At 40.5% G+C, this 15,837-nt stretch overlaps 1 protein-coding gene across 1 annotated transcript in view; it reads right to left on the reverse strand.

Moving 5' to 3' along the window:
* The window catches only part of LOC124552382, a 229,359-nt gene that overhangs the window by 34,911 nt on the left and 178,611 nt on the right, over positions 1-15,837 (reverse strand). Inside the window, exons 15-18 of the mRNA XM_047126645.1 lie at positions 15,374-15,494; positions 10,663-10,911; positions 6,313-6,418; positions 1,671-2,100 (exon numbers count right to left, since the gene is read on the reverse strand). Of these exons, the coding sequence (XP_046982601.1) occupies positions 1,671-2,100; positions 6,313-6,418; positions 10,663-10,911; positions 15,374-15,494 (906 nt within the window). The remainder of the gene's footprint in view (positions 1-1,670; positions 2,101-6,312; positions 6,419-10,662; positions 10,912-15,373; positions 15,495-15,837) is intronic.

Raw genomic sequence — 15,837 nt, forward strand, 5'->3', positions numbered from 1 at the left:
CTGTTAGCACTGACAACTCTACACAAACAATGCCGCTCTCAGTCGTTAAGCCAGGGCCGGCCAGAAATTCTGCACGCGTGCAGTGCTCCTGCAAGTGTGCAACTTCCGGGTCACAGCGTGCACGCCGCAGCCGTCGGCGTACATGTAGTGCATGTTTCTACACAGATGTCGCTTTATCCACTTGCTGGGATACTCTGTACTGGCTTGTAAGCCAACCATGGGAAGGTATTTCGCGTATTAAACATGTAAAATACTGTCACAGTCTACTCATTGAGACGTCTACTTTCATATTAACAGTTTAACCCAGTAAGACAAGTAATACAGTTAACAACAGTTGGTTTTTATTAAGGCAGCTTGACTGACGGTACGTAAATATGCGTAATGGTTTTGATCTAGTATTTAAGAAAGAGAGCACTTAGCGACTTCCAATGAACCTTATTCATGATTTCAAATAACATTATTCTGCAGAAATTCCTAAGGAACATTATCTATCCCTTCTGTATTGTTTATTTACACGTCTCCAAAAGTTTAGTCAAGTTCATGACTAATGCTAGATCTCCCGTGTCTTTAAATTCAATACTAAATTTAAATTCAATACTAATTCTCGGTGCCCTCAGTTACACCCACATAATTTCTGTCTCACTGACCTCTGAACAGAATGATAACCACAGACATTGCTATACCTTTCATCAGTTTCGTCTGAAATCTGCATAATAACTGACAATTAGATGAATGTTATGTTTTATCGACTTCAGCTGAGTGTAGCTCTTCACACATTAAAAAAACCCTAAATGTAAGTACACATTGGAACAATCGGTTTAATGACCAAGTTTCCTGATAATAATGTAACATGGAGCAGGATGAGGCAATAATGCACAGTTAGTAAACAATAATTTTTAATTATGAAATGAATAAATCCAAACACATTTATCACTGGTCATGAGAAATGATAATCGAGTTGATATGTCTCATCCATTTTCTTAAGGACATTTAATTTTGCTTGCCGTTCTTCACTGTTGAGTACACTACACTCGTCTTTGTGATGTGATGTGGTATGTATTGTAGTGTCTTTCAATTGAAAACTTACGCAGGCCACGTATTGTTTGGCAGCACAGTTTTCACAAACGGCTTAAAAAAAAAAAAAATAAAAAAAAAAATAAAGGAATTGCAGTTCCCAGTCATTTTTAAACGACTGAGAACATAGATCTCCTGTCCTATTTCACAGTACCTGCCATTCCTCACTACTTATCTGTTAAGGTTACGTTTACCAGGCGTAAACGAGACTGGGTACACTGCGCTCTTGCTTGTACCACATAAACAGGGAAGTGGAGCTGCTGCCGTTCATTTGGGGCACATGTCTAATAACAGATGTCGCTGTCGCACATGTGCATCACTTCCACACACTGTGCAGCGTTTGGCCGGCCCTGCGTTAAGCGAAGGCCGTCAGCCACCGTGTTGCTCGTGGTGAGGGGTAATGCCTGAAATTTGGTTTTTTCGGCACACTCTTGTCACTGTGGATCCCGGAACACTGACTTGCAGAAACTGCAAAAATGCAAAAACTGGAGGGGTAGGTACAGATACAAAGCCCATTCCTGCCAAATGACAATCCAGTGCACTGAGCATTTCACTACCCCACACAAAACACGGGCGCAGAAGCACAAAACACTCACCTGAGAGGAGCCGACCACATCCGGCAGCTGGGACTCCTCCTCCCCGCCGCCCTGTCGGGGTGACGGCTGCGACAGGGACGAGTGTATCGACCTGACGAGCCCACGCAGGCTCCAGCCGGGCGCGCCCGCCGGAATCCCGGCGGCAGCCGCGGCGCCCGCCCGCGCCGGTCCCCGGGCGGGCCGCGGCGTCTCTGCCGGCGGCGAGAGGGACAGGCGGGCGGCGAGCTGTCGCGGCTGGTGCAGCAGGTCGAGGCGGAACGGCAGCAGTGCCAGCGGCTGCAGGCACGCCACCAGCTGGTCCGCCAGCCCGCGCCACGCCGGCCCGCCCAGGTTCCCCAGGGGCAGCAGCCCGCACTCCTCCTGGTAGTACCGCCGCAGGACCGACTCGCGTGTCCGCAGGTACCCCACCCACGCGTCCAGGGACCGTACGCTGTACACCCGTCAGTTTACTTGAGTAAATCGCAGTATGCATGTGAAAATTGGCAGTAGAAGTTTAGAGTCTAGGGTACGTAAAAGGCTCTATCGTACACGAAAGTAATCCCGACACAGAATACTGCCCGATGGAATTGAATTCCTAATAACGTGTCAGGTGTTTAAAGCATATAAAATAAGAATATACAAATTTGTCTAAGAAAAATAAAAATGAATGAAGAATTCTTATTGGGTTAGGAATCAGATCAATAAGAAGTGCTCGAAAGCTAAACCGATACGACTGCACGAAAAATCTGAAGAAATCTAAAAGGGAAAGTTCTTCAGAAAGACAGTGAAATTAGAAGCAAAGGCGTCAACACTAAGACAGCAAAAAGAATTCTACTATTAAACTCAGGAGACAGGTGACAGATGTACAGAGGGGGTTGAAGACCACTATGAGGGAAAGGAGTTTATGCTGATGTGACAAACGTGGCATTATACAGGGTGTTACAAAAAGGTACGGCCAAACTTTTAGGTAACATTCCTCACACACAAAGAAAGAAAATATGTTATGTGGACATGTGTCCGGAAACGCTTACTTTCCATGTTAGAGCTCATTTTATTACTCCTCTTCAAATCACATTAATCATGGAATGGAAACACACAGCAACAGAACGTACAAGCGTGACTTCATACACTTTGTTACAGGAAATGTTCAAAATGTCCTCCGTTAGCGAGGATACATGCATCCACCCTCCGTCGCATGGAATCCCTGATGCGCTGATGCAGCCCTGGAGAATGGCGTATTGTATCACAGCCATCCACAATACGAACACGAAGAATCTCTACATTTGGTACCAGGGTTGTGTAGACAAGAGCTTTCAAATGCCCCCATAAATGAAAGTCAAGAGGGTTGAGGTCAGGAGAGCGTGGAGGCCACGGAATTGGTCCGCCTCTACCAATCCATCAGTCACCGAATCTGTTGTTGAGAAGCGTACGAACACTTCAACTGAAATGTGCAGGAGCTCCATCGCGCATGAACCACATGTTGTGTCGTACTTGTAAAGGCACAGGTAGAGTATCCCGTATGAAATCATGATAACGTGCTCCATTGAGCGTAGGTGGACGAAACTAAAATGAGCTCTAACATGGAAATTAAGTGTTTCCAGACACATGTCCACATAACATCTTTTCTTTATTTGTGTGTGAGGAATGTTTCCTGAAAGTTTGACCGTACCTTTTTGTAACACCGTGTATATTGACTTTAAAGACACAGGAAATCTAGCATTAGTCATGAAATTGACTAAACTTTTGTAGACTTGTGAATAAACAATACAGAAGGGATAGATAATGTTCCTTAGGAATTTCTGAAATCAACTTGGGAAATGTCAATCGCATCATCCACGTAGGTGAGTAGAGTCTATGAGACTGGAGACATGCCAAAGATGGACATGAACGCTCAGAAGGACATCATCTACACAATCCCAAATATATTACAAGTAGATAAACGTGAGAATTATGACACAATATGCTTAACAGCTCTTGCATCAAGATCACTTGCAAGTAAAATACACTGAAGAAAGAGAAAGAAAACTGAGGATTCGTTAGATGACCAGCTTGGCTTTAGAAAACGTAAAGCCATTCCAATGTTATTGGACCTGTAAAAAATGTTTGACACGTAAAATGGAGTAAGATGTCAGAAATTCTAAAAAAAGCTATAATTTACCACAGAAAGATGAAAGTTATGAGGAGAGCACAAATGAGGTTAACAATAAACAACATCAATATTTGGGAAATGTAGTAGTAGAAGTAGTGAAGGAATTCAACCACCTTGGAAGTAATACAACAGGATAGACGAAAGCAAAGAGGGCCTACAAAGCAAAGAAGCATCATCACAAAACATCACATAGCGAACACAATGGAAAAACGAACTGGAATATACCCAACAAATAACTGAGGATATAGGGTGCAAGAGCTACTCTGACATGAAGAGTCTAGTGGAAAGAAATTGTGCCAGGCTGCATGAAACCAGGCATAAGGCTGGGGGAGCACCTAGCATTAATGGCACTGTTGCACATGGGTGGCACAATTTTTATGAGGACTGCATCTGAGTCAGGTGTACAGAGACCTGTGGAGCTACAAATGTGGAATATGTGTAACTTAATGTGTATAGTAACTGAGTCATATGAGCCTGGCTGTTGCATCAGAAATAACATGGTGAAGTCAATTTTATAACTGAAGGATAAACTAACTCAAATTTTGATGACTATCAACAGGTTGTGTTGTAACTGGTTAATACACATATAGTAATGGATATTAAGAAAAATCCCAAAGGATTATTAGAATACTCAGTGCTGTCCTACTGGATATCTTATGGCACTGCTGACTTTCTATCTGACTTACACAGCTGGTTATAGGTGGACTGGCAGTTTAACGTGGATTCCCAACTGCCATGCAAATCGTTATTTTTCACATTAAGTAAGTCACTTTCAACGTGGAAGCATACCTGCCTGTGAGAAAGAGCATTCAGGGAACACCATTCACTTTGACAACAGACAGGAACATCGAGACAGCATAGTGAATGATTTGTTACAATCGTTATGCCAGACTGGAAGATACTGCACTCGAGTTGAACATTAGCAATAGTTCAGCAATTGCAGTCATCCACAATTCTCCAAACTACCATAAAGTAGTGTGTCAACAGACAAGCACAAACAGAGACACTTGGAGATGAGAAAATCACATTTTGAAGAGAAAGGAGAAGACTTTCTCAGTTGCATGGCAAAAAATCAAAACAGAAGAGAAGAGGGAATCTTTCAGGTGTGATTTTGCTTCAGTATATTGCCTGCCCTCATTCAAAGTCACAGTTTTGAGCTGCTGGAGCAGCCAATATGCAATCCTGACCAAACTCAAGAGTTATTTTTCACCATTTTGGGCTGATGAAGGAGCACCTGTATGACTCCATTTTTTGTCAGACAATGAGATTATGGATGTGGTGGGAGAGTAAGTGTGCACAATGCCACAAAGCTGCTTCCAATGTGGGATTAGAAGGCCTGTCAAAAGCACCCATAACTGGCTGGATTAGTCAGTTCAGATATTGGAAGAATGCAAAGACAGACTACTTCCTATAGTACTATGCTCAATAAAGCATATAACATTCAGCCCAACCTTTGTGTTGTGGACAGCTTTGCTTTACTTACATCAGACGGAAATTTGTTGGAGACAATTTCTCTGTATTGGGAAACCCCACTGAAACAGTGTGCCTGACTGGGACACAAACCCAGAACCTTGGCTTTCATCAGTTATACTCTTACCAACTTAGCTCTCCAGGCACGACTCACGACCCGTCCTCATAACTTCACTTCCACCAGTATCTCTCCCACCCTCCAAATGCTAAAAAAATCTTTCCCACTTGCGTCACTGGACTAGCAATTCTAGAAGAAGAAGAAATATAACCTATATCTTGACAATTTTGTACTCTGAACAAATTTTTGAAAACACGAATCTATCAGTTGACCGAGTGCTACTGCTAAATGCACTCTGTACAATTTGTACTTCAATTTTTCGAATTTACATCCTACTCTCAGTGTACATTGACATCACAAGTGACAATTTGGGCATACTGAATGGAACGTTCAAGATATGGGAAAAAAAGTCAGTGTTATAATTCTTTATACTCTGACAAACCACAATTTTTAAGAAACATCACAATTGCTTTTGAATGTAAAATTATTTATTTATGTAATTTACTATTACAATTTCAGCTGTGTAGCCATTCTTAAGTGGAATACTGCAAAACTGGGCTTCAGCACATGTGAAAACTTCAACAAATATCTGTCACATATATACGTAAATAATTTATGAGTAACGGAGGCCACTCACCTAACAGTGGAAGCGTTGTCAAATGGCACATAAAAAAAGAACGAAAACTTGCTGTTTGGCAAATGGTCTCCTTCACTCCTAACTTATTTACACTCTACCAAAACTTTCATCACCATACTCATAAGTATGTGTGTCATAAACATGACAGTGTGTTGAGTATTTACTATTATCATTGCTATCATCTTTTACATAAATTACACAAACCACTACTAATGAATACTGTATAAATGACAATAATTCTGCAGTCAAAGATTATCATGACAACCTTTAAAAAAATTTACATGACTGAACCACAACTATGAAAAATTAGTAAAACCACAACTTGTAACAAAGCATAAATATCACTTACTTAAGTAGCCCCAACACAAAAGCGTTGAACTTCATTATTCCCTCTGTGAAAACATCTTCACTATTGATGCGTAGAACCAGTTCATTTAGAGACTTTGTCATTGGATCTGCAAAGAGAGGAACACACTTGCATTGTCTATGACATAGAAAACGATGTGTCATTCTACCTTATATACAAATGTTAATGTCTATTCAGAAATAAAACAAGTAGTACACAATAAGACAAGAAACCTTAATTTAAGTGTGGCCAAAATAGACAACTGCATGCTAAGTTTCAAATTTCTCAGGCTTCTCTCACTGTTTCCCTACTTGTTTCATTACACTGAGTGCCAGATCACAAGTCTTATTTAAATTGAAACCTTCAATCCTATTTTATTACATAAAATGCAAGTTTGACCATGAGCTGTTTTTATTTTAGACCCAAACATGGACTGGTCTCAGACGTGGACCATCTCCAAAGATAAGGATTAAAATGGTTCAAGCCACAATATTACATTTGTCATTACTTAAACAAGGTCCAGAGCATGTCATGAATATCAATATATAACACAAGGCTTTTAGAAGCAAACATACTAATACCAAGTGTTCACAGAGCAGTAGTGGAGAGATCACAACTAAAAGTCCTGTGTCGTATACTGATATTCATGGCATACTATACACATTATTTAAGTAATGAAAAATGTAATATTGTGGCTCATACCATTTTAATCCTTATCTGTGGAGATGGTCCGTGACTGGGACCGGTCGATGTTTGGGTCTAAAATAAAAGCAGCTGATGGTCTAACATGCATTTTATACATTACTTGATGGCTGTTGATTTTCACCTACTAAAGTTGCCTATTTTATTAGGTTTCCTGACATCTTTATTTTGGTAGGCTCCTCAATTGCACAGTTCCAGAAACTTGGCATTTGCACCACGATACTAGTCTCATTGCACTTCATTTCAGTGCTTATATTTGAGGCAGTGCTTGTCAACAGCTGATTGGATCAGTTGTTTTTAGCTGGGTGTGTTGCTATTGTTCTTTGCATCTCTTCTCGATTGTTCTAATACTCTGCTCAACATAAGATGTGCCATATTCACACAGAATGAGGTAGATATCTGTCTTTTGGAGACCTAGATCACCTTTACCATTACAAATAAGACTACCTATGCTCTTGTGAGCAAAATAAAATACACTGGATGTCAACATTTTCATAGGAGTCAACCGATCTTTCACAATATTAGTCCAGCATAATGTAGATAAGTGATTCTTGGCTAGGGGTCTGGCCCTCCATTTATTTAGATCTCATTGGCCATTAAATCCATAATGGCTGACAATGCCAAATGGGTATTTCACAAAATACCAATGTGGACTCAGAGAAACAGACGAGCATGGAAGGGTGTCAGGAACTGGAGTCTGCAATGAGCATGTGTAATCGCACAACTTTGAGCACCTCAAAATGATTGGGGTGGCCTCAGAGATTATTGTTGTTGTTATTGTTGTTGTGGTCTTCAGTCCTGAGACTGGTTTGATGCAGCTCTCCATGCTACTCTATCCTGTGCAAGATGCTTCATCTCCCAGTACGCACTACAGCCTACATCCTTCTGAATCTGCTTAGAGCCTCAGAAATATTGTAAATAAAATGGAAAACGACAACAATTTTTGATTTATGGGCATTAGGGCAGGGTTCAAGGCTATCCAAAAATGCACATACCACTTATGAAAGCCTACATTGTACTATTATAAGTTTAGGATAATAACGATGTTGAGACAGCATTTCAAATGCAATACAGAGCATAAGGTGAGAGAGAGAGAAAAGAGGAATGGTAGGTCAGCAAGGGGACTACATAACATCACTGGTGGCCAACAGAGGCAAGATATATTGATATAGTAGCATCACATCAGACGCCAATACAGACGAAAGGACCTCTCTCACTTTCAGCAACTGCTGGGTACTGCCACAGCAGAAGGATTCGGAGAGAGGAGGTCAAAATGACCTCGAGAGGTCACTCAGTTGGATACTGTAATGCAATCGGTTAGTGAACAACCTACACCATTTGTATTTTTTCATACTTACATTGATTTAGGATGAAAAGCTTTTAATATTTCGTATTTCATTAATGGTTCCTTCTTAATGAAAAAAACTCATCGTTTCAACAGCTTCCGAATCATATTTCATGAATAATGAAAGTATTAGCTGAATTTTGCTTATACAAAATTGTAAAGAATGTCTTAAAAGCCTTGTGATAAACTGTCAATACAAAATTTGGAATGAATCTAGATGTAAAACATAATGCTGTAAATAACAAACTGTGATGTATTATATTTCATTATTGTTCTAACAATACCCACACCTCATTCCTGAAATGTGGTGATACATTTGACTTATCCTGTCAAGGGGAAAAAAAAAAACCACAGCTGTGAGTTAATTCTATGTAAAGATGAAACTGGCAGACTTTAGAATGCAAAGATGAAACTGGCAGACTTTAGAAAGCAGAGAGTATTATTCAGAGCTGTGGGCTCTACAGAGCAGCTGTCGATGTTGTCATGTGTTGCTGGCTCTGCTCGCTACAAGCACAAAACATACATACGGCAACAGTCTCCGTACACTGGGGTTCCAGCAACCGAAGACTTAGGTTCTCTGCAAGTTGAGCTTGTGTGAACGAGTGCCTATTTTCTACTTCAGAAAAATGGCTTTGTCCAAAAGCTTTAATATTTTAGCAGACCTTTTTATTAAGGCTGTCTGTGACTCAGTGCCTGCTCTATGTGGCAAGTGTACTGTTGAAATACTATTACAAATAAAGCAATGTGTCATGTTTGAATTTTCTCACATCAAGAAATGAGGAGTGATTGTTTTAGTTGGTAAAGAACTTTCTATGGCCAAAATCTAATAAATACTTCTTTATTTTCAACAACCAGTTCTGACAGATTTTACTGTCATCTTCTGGTCTTAATTTTTTTTGTAACAAAGCTTGTTCACTGTGAGTTGCAACCTTATGCCAAGTTGTCATATTAGTGGATAAAAGGTAGCACATTATATGAAGGTCTGTCAGAAATAAAACATTTACTATCAAAAAGCACCTTATGCACATGGCCACATCTGCATATGCAGCACTCACAGATCATTTTTAGGTTTTAAAAATCACAATGTAAAGTAAAGTAAAATGCCCATATGTTTAAGTTAGCTTGATATGTTCCAGTCACTGATGATCCACCTTAGATCTCGGTTATAGAAATTTGTTTTACGAGATACGACGTGTCTAAATGCTTCACTTGTTTGGTCTCCAAGCAATGATATTAAATGCTACAGCAAATATGTGCATCTAAAACTGTGATGATAATTTACAAGTCTAATGTGACCAGAGTTTTCGCCGTGCAACAACGACACATTCTGCAATAGTGGACTGATTTTATATATCAAATGACAATATTCCACAATACATAGTAGTATAACGAAAATATTGAAAAGTACAGAAAGAAAACGAATATTCATAAGACACTTGAGAAGCATACAGAATATATCTAAAAAATTACCACAATGATATCAACAATGTAGGAAAAGACAGACTGCTACTTGCTGTGCAGAAGACAAGTTAAGTTGCAAACATGCACAATTAAAAAAGAGACTTTACATAGAGTTTTCGGCCACAGCCTTAATAAGAGAAAGAGAAACACACACCATTCATACACACAAGCAGGCACAACTCACGCACACACGACTGCCGCCGCCACCACCATCTCGCACTGTGATAAAGGCTGTGGCCAAAAGCTCTATTTAAGTGTTGTAATTGTGCCTGTCTGCAGCTCAACATGTCTTCTATAAGGTAAGCAGCAACCTTTCTTTTTCTACATTGTTGATATTCCTACCTGCAGTTTCCACTGTTTGAAATTTGCATAGTATATTTTACAGGAGTAAATATACCCTTCTAGATAAGAAAAAGCAAATTAAAAGGAATTGGAACCTTCGCCCCGCCCCGCCCCGCCCCCCCCCCCCCCCCAACCTGCTGCCTAAGTGTACCTGGAAAAGGAAAAACTAAGACACTTCATTTAAAATCAGACCCTCTGGTGCAAGTTATTGATCCGAGGATGGACAAATTAGCAAGCAACCCATTTGTATTGCTGCAATGTCTGAACTCAATTGACAGGTCACATTTGTACGGTCGAAGTCTTGCCTCAATCCTCGAGCAAGACATAAGTGGTGCGACATCTGTTCTGGCAGTACCGAGTGTCCTCTTTATCTGGCAGTAACGTATTCTCACAGAAGAAACACACGGACGGTCATAAGAAAAATTTCTACCCAATGTGTTCACGCGACACAAAATGCGCTAAAAAATAAAAGCAGCCAGTGACGGGCGTCCTGTCGGCCTCACCTTTCTGGGCGGAAGCCTCGACGACCTGCCAGAGGGAGTTGGGGATCGGGCCGAATGCGGTGTCCAGCTCGGGCCGCAGGCCGTCGCAGAGGGCGGCGTAGAGCGCGGGGCAGAGCTTGCCGAGCGCGATGCGCGCCACCGCCGGCGTGCGCACCGAGTCGCCCAGCGCGCAGCAGTGCTGCCGGTTCTCCGCCGCCGAGAAGTGGCTCACCACCTGTTCCACCGCGTCCCCCACCGCCGTCACCAGCTCTGCAATGAGACGGTAATTACTGTTAGCTTTTCACTGTAGTCTGTTAGTAACTAGATACACTGCTTCTGACATATTTTAACATACTTCCATTTTTCACGTAATGAGATTCCTCAAGCTGAGTGCAGTAGGGAACAGTTTGGTCCAATTCTTTTCCACCAGCCTATCAGTCTGTAACATCACCAGATGGCTGTTTGGTATCATTAATGATTTTCATTTACTGTTTATCATTCAAAGACTTAAGTATAGCAGCCTTCAGATGCCGTAATAATGTTTTTCCAATTACATTTTCCTGGATACATACTGAATCTCAACTATATCTCCAGTGAGGATAGAAGATGAAGTACTGAATTAAAATTTATGTCAAGGCTGGGACTTGAACCCGGGTCATCTGCTTACTCGACAGATACGCTATTCACTACACTACCCTGACACTGTGACTAACACAGCAGCAACGATTACCCCAGTCCGATGCCCTCCCGAACACAAACTTCAATTCACACCTCAGCCCATCTCAATTCTCCCCTCCTTAAATTGTCAGTATTGCCGAGGCTCTCCGATAAAGTTGAAACTCTATTTGTCACCGAGAAAATTTAATTCCGTCAGATCAGTAGATCACCCGAGTCTGAGGTAGAGGCAGAATTTCCCCATCACATACCAAGTTGGGGAGATATTAAAAAATCAGAGAGCCTCGGCAACACTGACAATTTAAGATGGGGAAAACCGAGATGGGCTGAGGTGTGAACTGAAGTTTGTGTCGGGGAGGTCACTGGGCTAGGGTGACCCGTGCAGCTATGTCAGCCAAAATGTCAGGATTGTGTAGTGGATAGCATATCTGCCTAGTAAGCAGGACACCCAGATTCAAGTCCCAGCTTTGGCATAAATTTTAATTCGTTACTTCAGCTTCCATCCTTATTTTCCAGAGACATTTGCAGAAGTATCTCTTAAGTTTGCTTAAGAAAAAATGACAAGCCTCGGGCTAACGTATTTTATTCGTGCCTCAGTGTCATGGTAGAGAGCAAACAAACAATTTTTCTCACACTAGGCTGTTTATTAACATCTTAGTACCAGAAGAAAACGTAATCCAACCAGATGTTTCCTGCAATGAAGAATTCTGTGTCAGGTAGATGCAAAGATTTAATTAATTTCTACCAATGTCCAATTGTCTTCCTGCAGAACAGAAATTTAGAGCCCCCGGCAATGGCACACTTTATAAGATGTGTAAATCTCAACATCACTTAAAAGTTTATTTCGCAGAGCCCCAACAACACATAACTGAGACCTTTGCTGAAGCTAAAGTTAAAACAGGAACCACATTACCTCTACCACAGTGCATTACATCCCCACTATTAATACCTTCACGGGACTACTACAGTACCTCTGCCAAATCACAGCAGTTATTTATGGATTACAAAGCTATGTTTTACACTATTTAGTTATCTCGTTAAGAAATTTTCAACTTACAAGACCATCATACAACATAAACAAAATAGTTTAATTTTCTCCACCAGAAGTCTGTTAACGTGTCAGCACTGTATGAAGCACTAAATGAATTGGGCACCTGTGATACACTAAGTAGAAGAGTTGTGTTAAAGGATACAACACTGAAAGTAAATGTGAATAATAATGTGACCAAGATCTTTAACTTTACATGAAACAGGGTGATAGCCCTCTGCAGTCGTGTTAAACTTAGCACTGCACAGTCCAGAGAGAGAGAGAGAGAGAGAGAGAGAGAGAGAGAGAGAGAGAGAGAGAAAAAAAAGACAAAGGAGGTACTACGATGAAATCCAGTCATATGTACATAACCATATGATACCGCAGCTGTGGCAAGAATTGTATAAAGTAACTGAAGAAGGAGTAAAAACTGAACTAGCTGTAAACAAAAACAGGACAAAATACATGACAATGTTCAATTCTAAGGCTACACTATTATACACGTATCCTTTTAATCAGTGATAATATCACGAGACAATGCATTACATAAAGGATACAAGCAGAAAATTGGGCCTATTATGCAAATCTGAAGGTATTTAAGAATTCTCCAACTGCAAAAACAACAAAATTGTATCCCCTTGTATGGCCAGTTGTTACATATGGGTCAGGACGGTGGACAACGACAGAAAAGGGTATAAGCACCAAGGCATTTGAAAGAAAAATTCCACGAAAATACCAGAGACAGTGTGTTGGAAAGTAAGATACAACCATGAAATTCAACAATTTATAGAAGGGAAAAATATAGTAAAATTTATTAAACCTCACGTAAAACACTGGTTAGGACAAATGGAGAGGATGCCAGATGACAGGGAGTTCAAAAGGATGTTGAAAGGTAGATTGGCATTCTACCAGAAAGAAGGGCTAACCATGAGAGGGAGGGAGTGTGGGAGGGAGGGAGAGGGGGAGTGTGGGAGGGAGGGAGAGGGGGAGTGTGGGAGGGAGGGAGAGGGGGAGTGTGGGAGGGAGGGAGAGGGGGAGTGTGGGAGGGAGGGAGGGGGTAGGGGGTAGGGAGGGAGAGGGAGAGAGAGAGAGAGAGAGAGAGAGAGAGAGAGAGAGTGAGAGAGAGTGAGTTGCACTGTATGTTAGCTGACTTCACCATGATGAAAGATAACAGAGATGTACAGATGCTGATTGGTAAGGAGGTCAAGGGCCATAGAGGGGGACAGTGGTGGTGGTGACAACGATGATGAAGAAAATGATACTGTGGCAACATTGCCTATTCAAAAGGCTGCTCACTGCGTCTCACAATCAGTTTCCCTCCCTTTTCAACTGCTACATACTTTTGGTTCATAGACTGATGTGCATTTCCCTTGCTGCATTCTATGTCTGTTTATATTCTGGGTGTGTTTCACCTTTTACTTTAAGGCAACTTCAGTGGATTTGAACAGTGTTAATAATTTTGTTTTGAGAGGGCATGAGATTTCCCGCTATTTTATTGGTAATAATTTCTGGAAAGGAAAAAAAAAACATTGATTGAATATAAATAAATAAGTGTACATAATTGTACATTTTGTATGTGTGTTGTATAATTTGGAAGGAGGCCTTTTGGCTGAAATCTTACTTAGCTTACTTGTTTGACAGTCTTTTTGTTGCGACTATTAGTGACTCAACTCACTATGTTGAGTAGCAATCTATCCCTTTCATAAATTATTATTATTCCATCCTGGATTTTCCATTGTTTTAGTTGTACAATTCGGTAAAGTTGACAAAAAAAAAGGTCATTCTGAGATTTAGAGCTGTCTTCATTGTGTATGAAGATTAGTTACGGAGCATGTTCTGTCACGGTTGGTCTGTTTATTTGCTTGAAGTATTCCTAATGGACTTTGTGCATAGATATTAACTGTAGCGCTGTGCTCGATATCGTCACAAGTGCAGCAAAGAGATTGCTGTGCCGTGCAGGGCTCCAAGGAATATCAGCAACTAATGTAATATATTGCAGTAATATCAACATGTACTGTATCTTTTTGTAATAGCATTTTGTTTATTTGGTTGAATGTTATAACCTGAACTGGATGTCAAACAAAGATGCACGCTACTATAGTGTCCGACACATAGTCAATGTGTAATAAAATCTGATTGTAACTGCAAGTTGTCAGAGTAGTGATTTAGTAGATGTTGGTGTCAAAATTGGGGATTAAGAAGAGTTCATCTAGTCAGGAGTGTAGTTTATTGGGAACACACACACCGACTAACTTTTGCAGTTTTTATATACAGTATTTACAGATTATAAAATTGTTCATGGCATAATTTTTACAATAATAAATTATTACTTACTGCTATTTATTTTTTTGGCCAAAATCTGTATTTCCTCTCATCTAGTCATAGGTTACTGGTCACACTGTAACTTCTCTTATAAAACACTGACATATTATTATGCCATTAATCTTTTTGTTTTGTAGTTTTCGTACTTTGTAAGCTAACTGCTTTGGAACACAACCAATTGTCTCACATGAACTGCAGATTTTTCTTATGAGAGATGTAAACTATTTCTGCTGTAACTTTTTGTTCGCTTGGTTTTTTTTTATTTATTTATTTATTTTTTATTACGGTGATATTAACTTTAGTCAGAGATTAAGGAGGGTGAGATTGTGGCTAGTTGTGAGGACACTGCAGAAAGTTGAATGTGGATCTTACAGATGTTAGGACCTGGGCAAAGAGTTTCAGGCATTTGGGTGGTCACGTTTATTTGGACTTGTGTCATTTATGGTCAGCTCGTGCAACTGAAAACCACAGTTGATAAGAATCTCATCCAAAAATTCATAAAATCAGCACAAGTACAACTGATGGCACTAAGGCAGCTTTGCAAACAAACGACTGAACATTGATTGTATCTGTCCTATTGTAAGGAGTGTATTGTATGAAAGATGACGTCTGACCCAACTACCACAGGAGACTACATCACCTGTGGATCAATCCCCTTAACTACCACTTCTTCAAAACAATTCGTGCACAACTGTATTGGAAACTTACCCCTCTTTTGTGCAATGTCGATTGCTGCCAGAGGCACAGATGGGCTGTGCACATGTGTCAGCAGAGATGCCGGCCTCACAGCCTTCTCACATGGACTAGATTCATTGTCTGCCAGCTTCCCCTGTAAGAAGAGGAAGGAGCGATGTGCAATATTCTGAATATCACTTACACCGGAACTAAGGCACAAAAACTCAATTACAACATAAGTTCACTATAAGAGGGTATGAGAAATGGCTATTCAGTGTTTATAGAAAGTCATTCTGAAAACAGAGCGGAATGAATTAGCTTCAGTTAAAATCACTTTCAATCTACACATCATTTCAGTATACCTCTCAAACAGATAAAGAAAACATCATTCAAAGTTTTATACAAAAGTGCTGGGCATATGAATAACAATGCATCACAATACTCAAAGTACATAATGTATACGTACGTACTTGAAAATCGGTCATTAAATGCACATC

This window comes from Schistocerca americana, chromosome 10 (assembly GCF_021461395.2).
Source record: "Schistocerca americana isolate TAMUIC-IGC-003095 chromosome 10, iqSchAmer2.1, whole genome shotgun sequence".
Lineage (NCBI taxonomy): Eukaryota > Metazoa > Arthropoda > Insecta > Orthoptera > Acrididae > Schistocerca > Schistocerca americana.